This window comes from Gadus chalcogrammus, chromosome 7, assembly GCF_026213295.1.
Source record: "Gadus chalcogrammus isolate NIFS_2021 chromosome 7, NIFS_Gcha_1.0, whole genome shotgun sequence".
Classification (NCBI taxonomy): Eukaryota; Metazoa; Chordata; class Actinopteri; order Gadiformes; family Gadidae; genus Gadus; species Gadus chalcogrammus.
The window spans coordinates 12,271,896-12,292,678 of NC_079418.1; the positions used below are offsets into that span (position 1 = coordinate 12,271,896).

Sequence of the window (20,783 nt, forward strand, 5' to 3'; positions counted from 1 at the left end):
TGCATAAATACATATATATATATTTAAAGTTCTAATCAAATCTAGTCTCCGTTACTCTCCCATCTAACAATAATCGTAGGCTGCATTTTGAAGATAATTATTGAATATAACAAATCAACAGTATTTTAACAGATTATCGAAGGAGACTACAACAACCCTCGATGAGATAGGTTGTGCAACTTATTTAGCGTTAAAAGTTGCTTTATTTTATGCTGGCCCGTATCTGTTTGAGGGGCTTTGTGAAAGGGTTCTGCTATATTAGCTTAAATCTGAAGGGGATGTGTCTTTGGATAAAGGCCAGTATCAATATTGACAGTGGTGGAATGGGCCGTGGCCTTATGCAGGTTCAAACAGCTTTAGACACTCTCGTCTTTGTGCCTCGTCCCCTGGTCCGGCGTTGCTCACTCTAGCGCTAGCTCCCCTCGGACTCGGTAAGTATAGACTTCCATTCCCTCTTATCTTGTTGATGTACGACTGCAGTTCTGAAACAAATCTGCAACGTGCATCGTTTTTATAGATTTCTAGGCATTTTCTTTTTTTAGACTAGTCCTTCACAAAACGTCAGGGAAATTCATAGGCCTATACGTTAAAAGTTGCGTGACACTAGTCTCCTTGTTCTTTGTTACTAGTTGACTGAAAATGCTTATACCTGATAGTATTAAGATGAAAACTTACCAACTAGAAATGTTGATTTTCCACAAAGCAGGGTTGATAATTGTTGTCTCTCAAATATAAACATTCACTCATTATAAGAAAGGTAAACATTTTTATTCTAATCCTAATTTATTTTCAAATTTCACATTTCACCATTCAAAATAAAGGATTCCAGTTCTTGCAGCACACACAACAGGTCACGGTAGCCGCAGAAACAGCAGTAACAGCAGATGTGGTTATTTCCTGATGGTCTTGCAGCTTGCAGGTCTCCTGTCCAGTCCCTATTGGAACATGCTGTCGCGCAAAACGCTCCTAGCTGGAGCTCTACTACTCTGCTGCTGTGAGTAGGAATACGTCTCCACTCTGACACAGACCATTATCCTCAGAGTCAAGGCACAAGGAAGCAATGAAGCCAGGGGATTGGAACTGCACAAACTTTTGCGTTGCATTCATGCATGGGCCCTGCATTCTCAAACGTGGGTTGTTAAACAGATGGAAAGCTTTGCACAAATGTAATATGTTTCCTTCCCCTGCACCAGAATAAAACCATGCATTGAACTCTCAGCCCGTCACATTTCCCTACATTCTAACACCAGATCAAACAAGGCACACCGACACATCAACACGTACCCATTCAGTGATCTATGGTAATGGCGTTCCCGTAATAGAAACTGTAACGGGTGTAAAAATATCCCAGTTGCCTCTGGGGTTGAAATGAGCCTTCCCCAAATCCCTTTAGCGGCTGTATGCACACAAAGCTAGAGGACCGTGCCTAGTGCCGCGTTGAGTGACTGAAGAGTAATGGTCATTTAAAGCCTGAGTGAACTGAGGCCTTATAAAAAATTAGATAGATTTTTGAATGGATTCCATCGGGCAGAGCTTGAGGCTTTGTCACCGTCTAGCTGCAACATGGAGATGAGTGTGCGGCCGCCTCGTGAGGGAGGTGGAAGGCATGACGCACGTCCTGTTCTAGCGCTGGTCTCACTCAGCGGGGGTGCCGACGCTCGTCACCATGGTGATGAAACAGTTCCACCGGAAGTATACAACCTATTGGCCTGTTTGTTTAAGGCAGAATATGTTTCGCTCGGTCGAGCCAAAACGCACATATTGCTTTGAGCACTGTTTGGCAACAAGCAACAATAGAGTTTACACTACGGATGCATTGAGAGCGACAATTGGCAATGATTTACTAACAATTCCCTTGGGATCCTAAATTCAGGCCACAAATGCGTATAATGAATATATGGTTTGATTATTGTTTTCCAATAAACACATTTTGGGACGTGAGAGCAACCAACAGTCTGGCCAATCAGTATGCTTATCATTAAAAGGTGTGTGTGTGTGTGTGTGTGTGTGTGTGTGTGTGTGTGTGTGTGTGTGTGTGTGTGTGTGTGTGTGTGTGTGTGTGTGTGTGTGTGTGTGTGTGTGTGTGTGTGTGTGTGTGCGCGTGTGCGCGCGCGTGTGTGTGTGTGTGTGTGCGTGTGCGCGCGCGTGTGTGTGTGTAAGTGCGTGTGTGTGTGTGTGTGTGTTTGCACGAGTGCATATCTGTGTATATGGTGTGTGCAGGTTCCAATGCCATGGTGCCAACGTGATTTAAACATTATCTATGCGCAGCAGATGAGGTCAATAAGGCTCGTCTGCTGAAGAAATTAGTGAGTAATAGAATATATTTTCAAAATAAATGGTCCTGGGCAGAGAAATCAAACGGAGCATTTCCTTATACAATTGGTGCAATATTATATTAAACCACAGCAGCGACGGAAGAGAATTGGGCCCATATGAATTGGGCCCAATTTTTTAACAGAAAATTGGGCCCATTTTTTGTTCTGACTTTAAACTCAGAATTCTGAGATTAAAGTCAGAATTCTGACTTCAAAGTCACAATTCTCACACGTCTCATTATCACATGTGGCCCTAATCCTCTTCATTACTAACGGAAACTTTTTATCTGGTGTATTTAGTCCTGGCGTCAGCTCCTGCATCTGAAGCTGAGAAGGGCGGGAACGGGACCGCCGTCGGGACCACCGTCGGGGCCGCCGGGGCGCGGCGCCGCCATGCCGCACAAGATGGCCGACAAAACAAGACTCTTGTGTTCAGAAGTAAAGTGAAGACCAAGAAGATGAAGAAGACAACGGGGGGCGGACCCAGACACAGGAAGGAGCCACGTGACGACTCCGCCTGCACCAGGAGCCGAGGCATCTGCCAGGCCAGCCGCTACCTCTGCCAGGGGCGCTACCTGAGAGACAAGTGCGCCGTGGCCCGGACGCGGCAGTGCTGCGTGCCAGGTGACCCAGAGCCCGACAGGAGCCCTGCTCAGCTCCAGCTAAACTCTCTCTCTCTCTCTCTGCATGTGTCTCTCTCCACCTGTCTCTGGTTTTCTCTCTTACTCTGCCTCTCTCTCTCTCTCTCTCTCTCTCTCTCTCTCTCTCTCTCTCTCTCTCTCTCTCTCTCTCTCTCTCTCTCTCTCTCTACCTCTGCATGTCTCTCTCAGTCTTTGACTTAACTGTCTTTCTCTCCTTTAATGTGTGTGTTTGTGTTTGTGTGTGTGTGTGTGTGTGTGTGTGTGTGTGTGTGTGTGTGTGTGTGTGTGTGTGTGTGTGTGTGTGTGTGTGTGTGTGTGTGTGTGTGTGTGTGTGTGTGTGTGTGAGTCTCTCTCTCTCTCTCTCTCTCTCTCTCTCTCTCTCTCTCTCTCTCTCTCTCTCTCCCTCCCACCATTATCTATGGTTTTCATTAGCTGGACCCTGGAGCATCCTCTGTGCCGGTCACCATAACAACAGAGTCCGGGCGTGTGACGTGTACGGCTGTGGGGCGTACAACCAGAGAAGGTGACAGTTTGGACAGTTGCATGACTGAGCTAGCCTTTTGACGGACTAAATAACTGTACCCGGATCTGAATCCTCCGACAGAGGTGAGGACCTCCATGAAGCTGTGGACCTGGTGTGCGGCGACTTTGCCGTGGTCAACGCACCGTTCTCCGGCGTGCTGGCAGGCCCCGTGGGTCGCGTAGGACATGACGGCCTCCAGTACGACGGCGTCAAGATCATCAGTGATGGTGAAAGTATTCAGCAGCCTGAACGTGTCTTCATGTCGTTTATATGTGTTGTGTTGTTCTTTAATTCAATTCAATTTTATTTGCCTAGCCTTTAATTACCGGAAAACTCTCAAAGGGCTTACCGGTTATATTTATTCCCCCGACCCTAGCCCCCAAGAGGACCAGAAAAAAACTCCCTTAACTAGCAAGAAAGAAATCTTGAGGAGGAACGCAGAGTGGGGGATCCCTCTTTCCAGGGGTGATCAGGAGGGCAATGGGGGCCATAACTAACATACATACATACATACATGCAGGCAAAACATTTTAAATCGGTGACGGGATGCTAGCTGGTTAACCATAAGGCACCTAGTCGCAGTCACCGCGACACGCCTCTTGTGCAGGCCGTTTCAGACCGAGGCTCAAGGGTAGAGCGCGCGGAGGCTGAACTACTGTGTGCCCTTGTCTTCACACCAGGGTCTTATTTACTCCCCGTCGAGGCTATTTAAATCGATCTTCTAAAATACACGCAACCCTAAACGCCAGCTGGAGGCGGAATCAATAGGCCCCCCGGCCACAAGGAAAACATAACGTAATAACATAAGGTATTTATTGACGAACACGGGGGCCATTTGATGGCCATTGTTTAACACAACCTTAGCCCTTTGAACACTAGGGTGGCATTATTGACCTATTATGTTCTGAATTGACGTTGCTGTAGGAATTCGATCCATGGGAACAACTGAGGTTTGTTATGTTCAGACGTTTTCACAACAGATCTCTGTCCTCAAATGACTACTTCAAGAAAAGCAAAAGAGTAATTTCACTAGTCCGGCCCAGGAGATGGAAGCCTTCGTTTGTGGTGTGTGTGTGTGTGTGTGTGTGTGTGTGTGTGTGTGTGTGTGTGTGTGTGTGTGTGTGTGTGTGTGTGTATGTGTGTGTGTGTGTGTGTGTGTGTGTGTGTGTGTGTGTGTGTGTGTGTGCGTGCGTGCGTGCGTGCGTGCGTGTGTGTGTGTGTCTGTAAGTGTCTCAAAGAAAGGGGAAGAGGTCATTTGGAGGGATTAGTCAAGTTTCTGCAGAAACTTGGCTGCAAGGCCAGCAAACTCACTGTTTCCTCTGTCACTAAGACCGGCCGTAGCCAATCCAATTCTGTCCAGGGCTGATAATCGACGAGAGAGCGAGGAGGAAGAGGAAGCCATTATAACGGCGCCCAGCGCTCTGGTCAGCGTTTGCATGTATGCACTCCGTTTTCGGAGATTCTTTTGTGCGTGTACATTAGGAGAGACTTTGCAACCTATAACAGTGGGAGTTTGTGTTTGTGTGTGTGTGTGTGTGTGTGTGTGTGTGTGTGTGTGTGTGTGTGTGTGTGCGTGCGTGCGTGCGTGCGTGCGTGCGTGCGTGCGTGCGTGCGTGCGTGCGTGCGTGCGTGCGTGCGTGCGTGCGTGCGTGCGTGTGCGTGCGTGCGTGTTTTTGTGTGTGTGTGTGTTGCATATCAGGGCATTGAGTGTGCACCTGGGGTCCCAACCTTGCATGGAGCTGTGCACGCATGCATGTCATTTTTCATTCTTTTGGTACTCTTCTGGTATAAGAGGGCACTGTGGCATGATGAGTAAACATCGTTACTCTCCCGTCTTCCTCCACCTTTAATCGAACTATTAAGGGATGTAGCAGCCTTACTCCTTGGCCCCTTGCATCTCTACAGCACACATACATGATTAGGCCATCCTAAACACATTACTGCACTGTGATGCCTACGCCAGCGCTGAGATGTTCCCTCATTAGCACTTCCGAAGGTTTTAATGAGCTTGTCCACGCGTGCTTTGTTGTGTCGAAGATTAAACCACTTTAAAGTTTCTCCTGCCGGTTTTCTCCATTATTTATCGGGGTCCAAATAAGGCAGGTTAGTATCTGAGGTGTCGTGTACACAGGTAAAACGAGACAGTTAATCTAGTAGATAAAGAATAACAATACTTTTTTTCATGAATTTAATGAATGTACCCCTGATAATATCATGTAAATCAACTACTCGTCTGGACTCTCTTCGCTTTATCACTCCGCTCTACCTCCCATTGCAGGCGCGGCTACGGATTGATAAGGCTTTCAGATGAGGCCTCCGTTTGTTTTATGACAGACTATTAAATGTTGGTTTATCCGTGTGTGAGGATATGTATTTGTTTTTCATTGTTGCACATTTTTAAAAGGTCAGCCAAACACTACGATCAAAACAGGCCCTTAATCAGTGTAAGACGATACCGTGCTGCTGTTTCCAATCAGCTCGCGCAGGAGTGTAACGACTTACCCTGCAAATATATCACAAACAACCTCCCTAATCTGAGTAGAGCACAAACAACAATTTCAATGATAATGATTGCGTCTTCCTTCCCTCTCCAGTGTACTGCGTGAAGATCTTCAACGTTCGTCCTTACCGGTACTTGGGGGCCGTCTCCAAGGGGGAGGGCTTAGGCTACGTGCTGCCGCTGCAGGACCGTTTCTCTGGAGTCACCTCACACCTGGAGGTCCAGATGTGTGACGGCTCGGACCCCTCCCGTTTCCTCTGAGCCGCCCCGGGCCCTCCGCTCTGATGAGCTGGCTCCTGATCATTCACTTTGCATACAGGCTTTGGTATAGCTCAGACTGCATGGCTGCAGACTGTGCGTCGAACCTGACATTGTTAACTAAATAAACTGCAGTGCTGACCTTAATCAAGACACGTGTATTCTCAAATGTACGCTCAAGTGTAAAAATGTACATGGTGGTGCAGTAGGCTACACGAATGGAGAGTGGCTCAACAATGTAAGCCATGCTACCTAATGGGCCTACAGTTGGTTTGCTAACCAAATATTGGCTCAACACTACCAAATTAGAGCACAGCTTGAATTAAGGAAACTTAATTAATTAAAGTGCAAGTGAACCCAGGATAGTAATCGTTGATAATTTGTCTCTGTTACCTAACATAAATAATCTTTTTTTATTCAGACGATTTGCAAGCGGCTGTTGCATAAGAAGGATGATACACTCGAGCACTTTGGAAGTAAACAAGGATTCAAGCCCAATGCTGGGCGGCACCCCTTGTTTGAATGTACCTTACATAATCCACTCGCACTTTGTAAGAACAAGTATCAGAAGGTTGGCATGGAAACATGACAAACTACAGCATGCAGGCTGGCTGAAAAAAAATTAGGAAGAAGGCATTTAAAATAGAACATTTTATTTATTTGTACACAGATGAAACATGATTGTAGAACCACATCAACGCAGGAGGTGCGGTCAGCTAATGAATACATTTCCAAAGTTATTGACTATACCTTACCCAATTCAATCCAAGTAGGGTACAACTATTTTGTGGTCATGGTGAACGCTGAAGAGGGCTAGCTGCTTTTGGGGCTGCTGGGGCCTGTAGAGGCTGCTGGGGCCTGTAGCTAGGAGGCTGCTGGGGCCTGTAATAATAATAATAATAATAAATGAAATTTATATAGCGCTTAATATGGTACTCTAAGACGCTTTACATATTGGCCTATCAAAACTATGTAAAACAGACTAGGAATAAAAGAAAAACAGAGGTTAAACATTAAGAATAAGGTGGGAGTTAGGTGGGGAAGGCTAGTGTGAAAAGGTATGTTTTGAGGGCAGATTTGAAAGAAGAGAGGGTTGGAGAGACTTTGATGTGGGAGGGGAGTGAATTCCAAAGGGTGGGGGCAGCAACTGAGAAGGCCCGTAGCCTGGAGCTAGGAGGCTGCTGGGGCCTGTAGCTAGGAGGCTGCTGGGGCCTGTAGCTAGGAGGCTGCTGAAGCCTGTAGCTAGGAGGCTGCTGGGGCCTGTAGCTAGGAGGCTGCTGGGGCCTGTAGCTAGGAGGCTGCTGCTGAGGCTGGGAACTTGGTGGACACTGCTGGGGCCTGTAGCCAGCAGGGGCCTGGGGCCAGCAGGGGCGTGGGGCCTGTAGCCAGCAGGGGCCTGGGGCCTGTAGCCAGCAGGGGCCTGGGGCCTGTAGCCAGCAGGGGCCTGGGGCCTGTAGCCAGTAGGGGCCTGGGGCCTGTAGCCAGCAGGGGCCTGGGGCCTGTAGCCAGTAGGGGCCTGGGGCCTGTAGCCAGCAGGGGCCTGGGGCCTGTAGCCAGTAGGGGCCTGGGGCCTGTAGCCAGTAGGGGCCTGGGGCCTGTAGCCAGTAGGGGCCTGGGGCCTGTAACCAGCAGGGTGCTGGGGCCTCTAGCTTGGTGGCTGCTGCTTTTGAGGCTGCTGCTCATAGCAAGGAAGAGGTTGCTGTTGTTGCTCAGAGCTTGGAGGCTGCTGGGGCTCACGGCTGGGAGGCTGGCGGGGTTCAGGGCTGGGAGGCGGGCGGGGTTCAGGGCTAGTAGGCTGCTGGGGCTTATAACTAGGAGGCTGCTGGGTTGCATGGCTGGGGATCTGTTCGAGCATGACTGGCTTCTCTTTGGGCACAAATGCAATCTGCAAAAGAACATACCTAGGCTTCTCCGGCTCATCGTAGTAGCCAGTCAATCCTTTCCTGCACGCAGTTATTTGAAACTGTGGATGCCTGCTTTTGAGGCTGCTTGGGCCTGTAGCTAGAAGGCTGCTACTATTGAGGGGGCTGGGGCTCATCGCTTGGCGGCTGCTGCTTCTGGCTGCTGCTGGGGCTGGTTAGGAGGCTGCTGCTTTTGTACAAAGGTAAAAGATGCCAAATACTGTTTACTGTTTATTGTACTTGCAGTTCATTTAAGGGGCGTGCTTGCCTTGAGCAGAGGAGTATAAAAGGACAGATATTGTGTACCCTATCTCAAGGCACTATTTGCGCTCTTGCATTGGCAGAGATACTGTAAAATCACAGCAAACGATGTATTTGCGCCTGTGGGCACTCTGGTGTATGACATGTTTAGTTGTGACTAATATCAAGGATGTTGTCGAGTGCTAGGCAGCCCACAAAGCATGATCACTTTTTCAACCATTCCCCTGTGTAATATTGATCAGGAAATATTATTTTCGAACAATTGATGGATATCGTATACAAGGCAACTTGTTTTGAATCAAAGTTTAATCTAATCTTATATTCAAATCAGAATCATATTGTTGTTACATACTAGAAATTGTACTTCTAATGTACTAATTGTTCTTAATTGTTCTTATGCTGTGTGGACCTGAGACTAAAAATATTTAAAATTGACCTGGGCATGGAAGACAAAGTCTTCGCCCTCTGAACACCAAACCCCAGAAATATCCCCCCATGTCCCCTGAGGTAATCGTCAGCCGATATCCGATTGTTTTTGAAGAAGCCAGAAAACCAACAAAAACTAGTTCATTAAAGAAAAATAATAATTTTCTAAAAAGTACTGAGACTGTTTCTGTTGAGCAATGCCCTATTGGTTCTACATCCGGGACCCTGGGGTATATTCCTGACATTAAACCCCTTTCTCTAATTTATAAGGGATTTCGTCAAATTTCGAAAATTAAGAACATTATGTCTAAAAGGAACATTTTGTCAAACATTGACCATTTAGCAAACGCATTCAACTTTGTAACTTTTCAAGTTATTGTAAGTTAAGTTGGTGTCGCAGTTATGGGACAATTATGTGAAAATTTAAAAAAAAATAAAAATGCTATTGTTAGGAGAATAAACTGTGGGAATCTTTAAAGTCCTGTACGTCCTCTTGTACTTTTATGCTTTACTTTGTAAACCCACGTCCTGTGAGAAACAATTATTTGGGTAATTGTGATTGACAGCTAATAGGCGTAATAGGCGTATTCTGTGGGTGGTCGGGTTAATAATTGTAATGACGTGTCATTCAAGCCTTCTGATTGGTCGGACCGAAAAGTGAGTTACAGTTATTCCGGCAATTGGTTGCGTAATTCAGACCACTCTGCAGCTACACAACCTTCACCAGACCTGCTTGTTGATGTAATGCCATATATGCAACAGAAGAAGGCGCTGTCTACCAGTGGTCGTGTGCAGTTCTTCCACATTGCATGCGTTGTTGAAATAAAAACTGAAGTAACGAAAGCCTATTCACTTTGAGTGTCAGCGGATTTTTACAAATCACATAAACTCTGGCATGAACACTGGAACCAGCTAAAGACCTGAATTTATTTATCACACTCCCTAAAGGTGAACATGAAAACCCTTGTTCGTGGCCAATTGTTGGATTGTCCATGTCCTCCCATACAGCCGCTGTAGGATTATGCCACAGTTGCATGAAGCATGATCAGTGGTTAATGCCAGTAAACCAGTGTACTGTCCCAGTGGTGTGGAATGGGAGCAGCAGGCACTGGTGAGCTAGGATAGGCTGGGAGTCTGGTTGCAGCAGAATACGGGACGAGGCTCCTTGGCTCATATACTTATAGTCCGCCTCTTCGCTGGGCAGGAAATCTGACGTCGATCGCTTACAAAGGAAAATCCACAGTGGTTGCAGAAGTCTCGAAGTCAACCTGACCAGCAGCGGGGAGGAAAAAAAAACATAATTCAAGTTTCTTTATAGTATTGGATCTATTTGTTCAACCTCTCAGGACTTGTATTTGAGGAGAAGGGCAGCAGAAGAGGGACACCATGCCACGGCGGACCGTGCAAGAAGTCACCGTGCAGGACGTCCAGAAGCGGAGGAACCCCAACAAACACTATGTAAGTAACAATGTAACACTGTGAGTCAAAACAAACACTATGTAAGTGTAACTATGTAACACTATGTATGCCTAAGTCAAAACAGACACTATGTAACTGTAACAAACACTATAGGTCAAAACAAACACTATAGGTCTATGTAAGTAACAATATAACACTAATGTAGCCTAAGTCAAAATAAACTCCATGTAAGTATAACAATTTAACACTATGTAAGTGTAACAATGTCACACTATGTAAATCAAAACAAACACTAATTAAGTGTAAAAATGTAACACTATGTAAATATAACAATGTAACACTACAAGTCAGAGAGCAGCCCGATTAACCAGTAAAGTTCGGTTCATGTTGTCTGTTTGTGACTCTGTGCCCACTGCCCACCATGGTGTTTAAGGCCTTCCTGCTGGATGGTTCTGAACTTCTGGTGGACCAGCGGTATAAACTAGGCTACAACAAAGGAGATATCAAGTTACATTTTCCACAGCTGCATTCTCCAGATATGACCTGATTACTAACGTTTTAGTATGACTGAGAACGATCTGAAAAGTCGTTGACCAAAATGATCATTACTATAAAGGCTACTTTGTTTTTATGTTTAAGTTTAAAGCAAAGGGATGGCTCAGATGTTTAAGGGGAATCGTCTTTTTTAGATATAACTAAGCTTACGTTTTAAAACACGAGTAGCGAATTGCATATCTATAAGTAGGCCTTGCATGTTTTGATTTTTTTTACCTTTCAATGCATATTTGGAACATAGGCCTACATGTGTAGAGATTTCGGTAATTATCAGGTCATTACATTTTCTCGTAGGCCTACAGATATTGATACTGTCTGCAGATTCCGTCCGGTGGTAGTCAGTCCCTCAGAGGTCCGTTATGGGTTAACGTTAGGCCTGCAATAAAATAAGAGATAAGGAGAGGAATTTGTCAGCATGCAAACTGTGACACATCGTTTTGACACATGGATGGAAGCCTTCGGTTTTTCTTTAACTTGACTCAGTTCCTGCTGTGCTGTCATACATTATAATAAATATTTGTCATGTTTACAAGTATGTGGGTGTGTGTGCGTTGGAAGTTACTGCACCAGCAGTAACTGAACACCTCAGCGTTAATACTATGCTGCTCCAGCAGTTGAACTCTAACCCATTGGTGGCCTTTGATAGCACTGCTTTACGTCCCGCTAGACTAGAGGCGTATAGGCTTTTAGGATTCAACAGGCTGTGCAATGTAAATATCAGTATTGATCCATGAGGGAGTCTGTTCAGTTTGAATGGTCCTTGTTTCACCACCCTCTCCCAGTCTACTAAATATTTGACGTTTAAGTTGGGAAATAATGCACAAGACAAGCATAGTTTTATCCGCAGCTGTTATCTAAAAAAATAATAAGATTCACCTCCCACTGTTTGCTATGTGTCGGAGAATAGTGGTTAACTATTCTCCTCCACATAGCAGACCGTGGGAGGTGAATGTGAGTGATGTAACTCTCTTTCTGATCCAGAGCGGAATTTGTGTGTGTGTGTGTGTATGTGTTGGCTTGTAATTTGTGTTGCTTTGTAATCTGTGTGTTTGTAATGTGTGTGTGTTTGTAATCTGTTTTGCTTTGTAATGTGTGTGTGTGTGTGTTTGTAATGTGTGTTGCTTTGTAGTGTGTGTGTGTGTGTGTGTGTGTGTGTGTGTGTGTGTGTGTGTGTGTGTGTGTGTGTGTGTGTGTGTGTGTGTGTGTGTGTGTGTGTGTGTGTGTGTGTGTGCGTGTGTGTGTGTATGTTGTCAAGTAATATTATTAGTCACTACATTATATGTATTATCATACTTTTTCAATGGCCTTTATCGCTTGGTGCAATGTCCCAGATATTAATCCTGCAAATAAAAATATATTCAAACCATTCCTTTCCAATCATTCCAAGGATCTGCTACAGAGAAGGGTAGGTTAGAGCTTCAGTGAACGAACCAACTGTTCTAGTATAGGCATCGTGGATCTAAGAGGTTACCTAGTACAAAGAAATCAAACGTATCCCGGGAGCTAGTAATTTCCAAACTCGTAAAACGATCCCAGCAAATTCACCAAGTGCACGGATCCCAGAGGAGAGCCATCATAACAGACGTGATCGGTAAGCCACATCCCTGGCTACGGGTTATGCCCAGGGGTAAGGCACCGATGTAAGTGGGGTAGGCGTCTGATGCAAGGTAGTTAGGGGCTGAGCGAGTCTCCTCACCAGCCTGTTACAACCGTTACTGGATACAGGTTTCCCTGGCACCTCCTTTCAGGTGGTGGTAGAATTGACGGATCTGACAGTGTGCACGTGTGTGCGTCTGTGTTTGTGTGTACGTGTGTGTGTGTGTGTGTGCGTGTGTGTGTGTGTGCGTGTGTGTATGTGTGTGTGTGTGTGTGTGTGTGTGTGTGTGTGTGTGTGTGTGTGTGTGTGTGTGTGTGTGTGCGTGTGCGCGTGTGTGTGCGTGTGTGTGTGTGTGTGCTAGCTTGATGAGCTGAATAACAGACCTTAACACGGTCAGGAGGTCTTATCATGGTCCCGGCCTCAGCAGCACACACACAGACTGGCAGACCCCCCCATGGCCCTCCATCTGCCCATGCTGTGCAATGCTGTTGCACAAAACAAAGCAGTTTGATCAGCAAGCAGCACAAAAAAACAGCCCTTATTTATCTACCATTAGCCGTGCATTTTGTGCACGCATGATTATTATAAAAACAAACACTGTAGGCATCCAGCATCCTTTAGTACATTTCAATGCTAATGGGCTTGAGGAACATTGAAATGTAAGCAAGGTGAGGTGATTGTTCATATTTTACGGGTTGAAACCATTTTTCTTCCAACAAACCTATTTTCAAATGGTGCTAAACCTATTTATTTATTTATTCTTATTTATCACCCAAGCACTTACAAGACTAACTCTAGCACAAGAAACAAAATTGTCATTGGTTTGGAATTGTACATAATAAGTGAGGGCAGGACTGTTAGTTATAGATTCTCAGTCTGGATGGGACTGGCAACCAGGGGCTTCCCAGGGGATCTTCGAAAACGCTTTTACACCCCATGTTTGTTTGTTGAAAAAACTCCAGCAAGACTTTGGTGATTAGATTGAATGACATGTTCTTTAGTTGGTTAGTGTTGACTGGCTCTGTAAGTTGCTGAGGTTGGCAGTCTTGGTCCTGAAAAACAAAGACAAAACGGAGCTGGTTAGTTGTGTGTCGAATTGAATCTAGCGTCACATTTACATTTACATTTAGAGCATTTAGCAGATGCTTTAATTCTAAGGGATTTACACTAAGTACATTTGTCAGAAGAAGGTGAAACAACAATATATCGCTGTTGATCAATTAGGGTTGTTCATGGAATAGAACCAAGTGCAAAGCACTTACAATTGCTAGATAAAACCATTCCCCACAAAGATAGCTAGGATAAGACGCTACACAACTAAGTACTATAACTAAGTACGACATAGTGAGCGACGTGCGTACATTAAGTGCCAGGACGTTCAGCATACATTAGTTGGAGGGGGTGCCTATGCAGAGCCTAGATGAACCCTGAACAAGTGAGTCTTGATTCTTTTGTGGAAGCTGGAGAGTGACTCTGCAGTACAGGATGTCACGATGCTTCATAATGCTTGGAACCTCTCCTGTCCCATGTCATCCCTCTTCATGCCTTAGAGACTTCACTCCTTCCTTTTTCATAGGAAGTATATACAGTGATGTGTGTCTGCGCCAGACAGGACATGAAGTCATGCGTTCTGCTGCATGTGATGACGACTGAGGATGACGTCTTCTCAATCCAATGTTGCCCAATTCAAGTTCCCGAAGGCTACTGTTGCAGCTATTGCAAATAATAGCCTGCCATTGTTTTCATACCCTAGGGCCCTCATTTAGCATGTCACGCTTTTATTAAAAGCGACTGACGGGTTCAGCAGAGAACAACAGCTGACTTTAAGTGCTAAGCGACCATGTTTGTCCAATTAAACACAGAATTAATTTTAGATTTGTATTTATTTATTTGATATTTTGTCTAATTGATGTTGTTCTCTGTCCTTAATCCCTTGATTGTTTTTTGTTTTGTGCTTGTTTGGAAGTAGCTGTCTGAATAAGAATGTTGCGTTTATTGGTGGTTGTCAAGTGGTGTTTTAACATAAGTACACAACTGACCAAGGGGCCTTACTTCACATAGTGTATCATAAAATGGAATTCCCAGGCCTGCATTCTTAAGGATAGTTTACCAGCACTAACTAACCTGAGGCTCTGCAAGAGGTATACTAATAAAAAAACGATGGGAAAATAAATAAACTTTGAGTGATGAGGTTGAGAGGAATCCCACTTCTGGGATGACAAAGTGGTCAAATGGGCCGACATTATCGAATCATTGATCTTATCCTGTCGTTAGCCTAATGGCAGTTTGGATGCACTAACCACATTTTGTTTGTGTCCTATGTGTGTCTCAGGTTTACATCATCAAAGTGTTGTGGAGCGATGGGAGCACAGAGATCATCTACCGGCGATACAGCAAGTTCTTTGATCTACAGGTGAGGGTCTTCTCAATGCTGCTAACACCTTTTATGTGTCCGTGTGTCGTCCAGCATGTACTCAAGGGGTCAGTCAGGTAAATGGTAAATGGGCTGCATTTAAATAGCGCTTTTCTAACCAGTGGCCACTTAAAGCACTTTACGATATCGCCCAACATTCACCCAGCCGAGCACACATTCACTCACGGCGGTATCAACAATGCGAGGCGACAGCCAGCTCATCAGGAGCAGTGCTCAGTGAGGCGTCTCGCTCAGGGACACCTCGAAATTCAGCTAGGAGGAGCCGAGGATCCAGGTAGCAACCTCCCGGTTACCAGCCGACCCGCTCTGCCTCCTGAGACGCATGCCGTTGGTGTCTCAGGTTCGATTTGGAATGCTCCCTGGATTACAGACAGAAATTAACGATAGCGTTTCAATCCGCACATCATCAACGCACACTTCAACTGCTATGTTCAGGCATTCATTTCAATTCCATTTGATGCAACGTTTAATGACCACACAGCTAAGGCTGGTGGAATTCTCTTAAAAAGAAGGCAGCACAACAGAGCAGTAGAACATATTTAGAATATATATCCATGCACATTCTTAGTGCCCTCAGTTGTCTGACAGACAGCCTAGCCTCAAGCAGAGAGAAACAACATGGGACTGGTAATTGAAGCATTTGTTTGAGTTTTGCTTATACCTCTTTGTTGGCCTTTTTACTGAATCAAATAATGCTGTACAGAACCAGAACCCAAGCCTAATAAATGCTAAACCAATGAAATAATATGCATGTTCATGTATATTATGCATATAATATATAACACAGAGCAAATGGTAAGAAAAATACATAGTCTATAATACAAAGGTAGTGGCTGGGATAACCATCAGTTTGGTGGAGCAATTGGCCAGCAGGCGTTTGATTGGGAGGCACAGTTCAGTTGGCACGTCTCCCCTCATCCAGCCGTAACCACTGGTTCTGCTGTGGACCCTAGGAGTCGCAGTCTGACCTTCAGTTTGCAGTTCAGTTTACACAGTGGTGAGGATGGATTAGATCGTATGGCAAGATCGAAGACGGAATGGCTAAATCTATAACACAGTCCCCATGGCGACACTGTGGCTACTGCCAACCCCTCCTGGCCCCGCCCACATGACTTCGGATAGGTTACTGGGAACAAGTGGAAAAATGAACCGAGGACCGCCATGGAATGAATAACCACAGAAATGTGTGAATCATTCTTCTGGTCGTCACACTAGTGGCAGTGTGTGTTCTCTTCACGAGACAGCCGGTCTCTGGCCTCGTGTGACCATCCTGATCTCTCTAGTCCACATCCTGCTCCTCTCTCCAGATCAGGCGACCTCCAGTCTGCTGAGAACCCCGCCCAAAAGAGAAATGACGGGACTGATCGCTAGTGCTAGGAGGAGGGGGTTTAAGTTTACGATGGATAAGATGGGCAGCAGTCTCCACTATTCCAATACGTATGCGGTGCCGAAGCAAAGGATGGCAATCAACAGAACAAACAGAACTAACGTTTATTTGAAGTGGACCAATCTCTCAGAGAGGGGGTTTATGTTTTTGCTTCGGGATGGGCAAAGGGAGCAAGCACATAACGCACTTGACGTTATTGAATCCGATTTTCTGCAGTCTTTTGACCAACGTAAGGTCATCCCAGGGAATCACATAGTGAAACACGAGGCTTCCGAGGCTGGCGGACGTCATTACAGTTCTTCTTCTTTAGCACTTCCTTGTTTTGCCTCATCGATCCAGACGCTCCACACTGGGTGTTTCTGATCTTTAGGAAACCCCGATGTTTCAGGAAGAGCAGAAACCCGAGGAGGAGCTTCATATTGCTGGCGAGTGTGTACTCCAACACGGGGAGGGATAATTGCATTGCTTTCCATTCCCTCTTTGATGGGATCCCATCAGCAGGAGTTTGTGCAGGCAGGATTGCTGGATGGGGCACGGAACGATAAAATGAATGCAGACAGGGATTCACGGTACAACAACAACATGGATTGGAACCGTGCATGTTATTGTTGTTATGTTGTGCAGTTCATCAACCAAGGCTACTTTGTCAACTAATTTAATAAGGTTTTTAAAGAATGGAGAAACGCATCTTCATTGGTTTGAATTATTTTTTGGACAATGAGAATAATGTTTTATGGATTAGGAATGGGTTGATGACCAATTGACAATGGAGCCAGTTCGGACTCATGAAATCGATTAAATCATCACATCAGACCGATTGTAATGAGAATCTTTTGGATTTGTAGCCACTTCTCTGTTAACTGTCTTGGCCAGTAGTGTGAGCAGGGACATTCCCTGCTGGGATTTGACAGGCTGCTGCTGTTGCTAGCCCGGGGGATGGCCATTGTGATGTGAGGTGGATGAAGAGAAAGCCCCACATGGTGAGATCACAGGCTGTTGGGTTAAGGTATGATACCATTAAGCTGGCAGTCCAGTGGGGGGTAGAGGTGACCTTGCCTCGTTAACTACTTTATTCCCCCTTGGGCCTCACTGCTATTGACGCTGAAACAGGATGCTGAACCCGGGCAGTCTTTGAATTCAATTTGTGTCATTTGGGGGTCACATGTCATGTACACATCAATTGCTATACCCCTCACTGAAGTACTGCTACGTCACCTCCTGGAGGCCAATACGACTTCCCTTACTATCCAGTTCACAGACCCACCTCAACTAAATGTTGGTTGAGTGTTGTTTACTCCTTTTGTGAATCTTGATTCCCCTGGCCTTGGTATGTGATTACAATGCATTCTCTCTCTCTCTCTCTCACTCACTCACTCACTCACTCACTCACTCACTCACTCACTCACTCACTCACTCACTCACTCACTCACTCACTCACTCACTCACTCACTCACTCACTCACTCACAGGCTCACACTCTCACACACTCACGCACACACACACTCACACACAGGTTGTCTAGCACGTGTTGTTTAATGGCTACTCTTGTGTCAGCTAGCCCTGGTTTTAATTTGCGTTTGGCGGCCGAGCGTATCGTTACACATACTTGTGTGTGAACTCTTGACAAAGGCAATAAAGAGGTAGTCGGTTCTTCCCCTATTGGGAAGCTCATCTTTTCTGCCAGGGCAACGCCACTATCCTTCTCACCCCAGCCAATGTATCCAGTGATTACGACACACCGACATTGTGTTGTGTTGTGTAATGTGATCATCATCAACATCGAAAAAGAGCATGATGGTCCAGTCAGTGGTTTGACTCCAAGCCGAAAGGTTCCAAATAAAAATCCCCATTTTGTCTAGAGCAGCCTACTGAATCCCAGTGATTCCCCCATGTGGTTGTCCAAGGAAGTGTTGTTTTTATGTTTCCATGCCACCAGGAACACTTTTCCATTCTGTCCACGTGTCATTTTTCTTTAGATATTCACACAAACCCAGCCCCCCATCCAGCGTTCTTCATTATGTATTCCTGTATTTAAATGTTGTAACAGATCCAAAACGCGGTGCTGCTTGCTGCCGTTCCACATCATATTTTCCAGACACATGAAGTTATTTCAAAAGGAGGAGAAGGAATAAGTTTAGGGTATAGAAGAATCACCGGTGTCGCTGGAGAAACAAAGAAAGACTATTAATTTTAATGATACACCCTAGCATGTAACTGCAATTGTTGGCAGTGTGTTTTCTCTTTTCTTTAAACAAAAGATGCCTAATGATAGATTTCAGATAATAAATCAGTAAAAGGTCAGAAATAAAGTCAGGGTTTTAAGGAAATGATAGTAATAGACAGTAATAGTAATTTGTATTAACACGTCTTTGAACTTGTATTGACTGGTTATTTACAGGATGCATAATTATGGATCTACAAATCTTTCAGTGTGACTACGCATTAAGTTTTCTCAAGGTATTCTCGATGGTCTCTTGAAATATTCTGCAAGGAGTTGAAAGGTCACCTCCCTGCCTCTTTTCTTTAGAGCGGTCTTCTAAATTGGTCGTTTTCTCATGATATTTCTGGGATTCAGCGTTTAATGAATGGTTGCAGCCCAGCCCAAATCCACACACAATCTGCTCTGCTATGCTAAACCTAAAGTAGGTGTTTTGTTTGTGTTCCTGAAAGCCCTCCAGTCCACCCTGTGCTAACATGCTGCTGAGTCTTCACTCTAAACGCAGTGGTATGACAGGGTTGTACAGTGTGGGTGAATCCCCAGGGCAGAGAGAGAGAGCAGGCATTGTCCTGGGACATTCTGAATGTGATTCATGAACTGAGGCCTTTTTAGACTCTCTTCTCTAACCGCCTCTGTTGGTTGTCTGGTCGATGTGAGCGCTCCCAGACGAGACAAACGACATTTCCCATTTTTGTAAATCACATTACTCTCTCTGAACCATGGAGAATTTATCCCATCAAATGACGGCATTGCCAAAGTTTTACAGTAGGACTGGGGTTTGCAGTTTGCGAGGCATAATCGCCGGGGGCGGAACGAGCCGACAATACCAGCTTCTGTTCCACCTTCTGTGACGTCGCTCGCCTTGAACCCCGGTTGATTGATCACCCGAGTTAATCAGTGCTGGTTAAACTCATTCATGTCCTTCCTCCACTACCTTAGTGGAGGAAGGACATGAATGAGTTTGGTTAGGGTGCCATGTCAAATTAACCATCTATCAATTAGTTCCACCGCCTTAAAGCTGCTGTAGGTAAGATTTGGGGGTTCTAAGGAGAGAATGCAGAAAAGATTTTGAAACCAGAAAAAAAAAATAATTTCACCAGCCTCCTCGTGTTTGTCCGTCATTGAGGAGGGTTGCGTTCATTGCACCTGGGATTGACAGAAGAAGATGGGTTCCCCGATCCAATCGGGGAAGAGATGCCCTGATTGGTCAGAAACTAGCAGGGTCCCAGGGATAACAGCTTGGGATTTTCGAAAACAAAAGACGTGGATGTAAGGGTAAAGGATTTTGGAATCTTAGCGGTCAATATGTCCGGAGACACGATGGGGCGCTATGGAACTCTATGTTTACGTCAAATGAAATGCAGCCCCTGCTGCTGCTTATACAGTAGATGTGTCCTTTCTTTAAGTGAAGACGTTCAAGGGGACACTTAACCAAGCGCGTTTTAAAACCCTGAGTGGCTAGAGAACCCAGACTATGCTGTGCTTTTAGCCCTTGACGAATCTACGGCTTAAGAGAGTGTCTGTCTGTCCGTCTGTCTGTCTGTCTGTCTGTCTGTCTGTCTGTCTGTCTGTCCGTCCGTCCGTCCGTCTGTCTGTCTGTCTGTCTGTCTGTCTGTCTGTCTGTCTGTCTGTCTGTCTGTCTGTCTGTCTGTCTGTCTGTCTGTCTGTCTGTGTGTGTCAGCATTCTGTCAAAACCTCTTGACTCCATCCAGATGCCATATTGTACTATGATCACAGAGCATATTAGTGTTTCAGTGTGGAGATGGTTAAAACAAAAAGGAAAAATAACCGGGACTAGGCTTGCATCGTGTCCCATACAGACGCATGGCAGCAATTTAGAGTTTTTTCTGGTGCGTGCGTGTGCGTGTGCGACTGTGCGTGTGTGGGTGTGTTTGTGTGTGTTGTTGGGTGGGGGGAGATTGTCTCTCAGCCTCAAATTCACTACCTCCTCCGCATTCACTCTTCCTTCTTTCTGCTCAATGTATTGATATTATCCCACTGTCCCTAATCCTGTTCCCATCTGATTAAATTCTTAGTTTTTAAGGGGAAAGTAAAGATAGTGTATGGCTCTCAAATGAATGTGATGCATGTTCTTCTAGTCTAGTCTGTTCCGTGGCATAGATAGGACGTACACGAGTGTTTTAGAAACAGGCCTACCTGTCTTCCTTACACCAGTCTCCTCTGAGTCCGGTCTGTGTTGTTGTACCTGTGTGATTTATTGATCGAGTTAAAGTCTCAGATTGCTATGCATTTCCTTTGCTCTGACCATTACACGGATCGTCAATACAGTAATCAATCCCCAGCAGTAGTAGAAGTATTCTTGGCGGTGAATGTTATGGCCTTGACACA

The 20,783-nt window shown here is 45.4% G+C and overlaps 2 protein-coding genes across 6 annotated transcripts in view; both read left to right on the forward strand.

Moving 5' to 3' along the window:
• The first annotated feature begins 351 nt into the window (after positions 1-351).
• Positions 352-6,963, forward strand: LOC130386439 (leukocyte cell-derived chemotaxin-2-like). Of its 2 annotated transcripts, none has more exons than XM_056595362.1 (6): positions 352-431; positions 913-994; positions 2,616-2,939; positions 3,389-3,479; positions 3,561-3,712; positions 6,074-6,963. In XM_056595362.1, the coding sequence occupies exons 2-6, from the start codon at positions 946-948 to the stop codon at positions 6,238-6,240; spliced, it is 783 nt and encodes a 260-aa protein (XP_056451337.1). In that variant the 5' UTR covers positions 352-431; positions 913-945; the 3' UTR covers positions 6,241-6,963. The 2 variants fall into 2 exon arrangements, with proteins under 2 accessions (XP_056451337.1, XP_056451338.1); XM_056595363.1 differs by having other exon boundaries at positions 3,561-3,706.
• A 2,717-nt stretch (positions 6,964-9,680) lies between these two features.
• Positions 9,681-20,783, forward strand: part of sh3pxd2b (SH3 and PX domains 2B) — a 42,744-nt gene continuing 31,641 nt past the window's right edge. For 2 of the 4 annotated variants that reach the window (XM_056595366.1, XM_056595367.1), the window contains exons 1-2: positions 9,681-10,283; positions 14,729-14,809. In XM_056595366.1, the coding sequence (XP_056451341.1) occupies positions 10,212-10,283; positions 14,729-14,809 (153 nt within the window). In that variant the 5' untranslated portion in view covers positions 9,681-10,211. Of the gene's footprint in view, positions 10,284-10,408; positions 10,415-14,728; positions 14,810-20,783 lie in introns of those variants that run through there. The other 2 variants (XM_056595368.1, XM_056595369.1) reach the window with 2 other exon arrangements.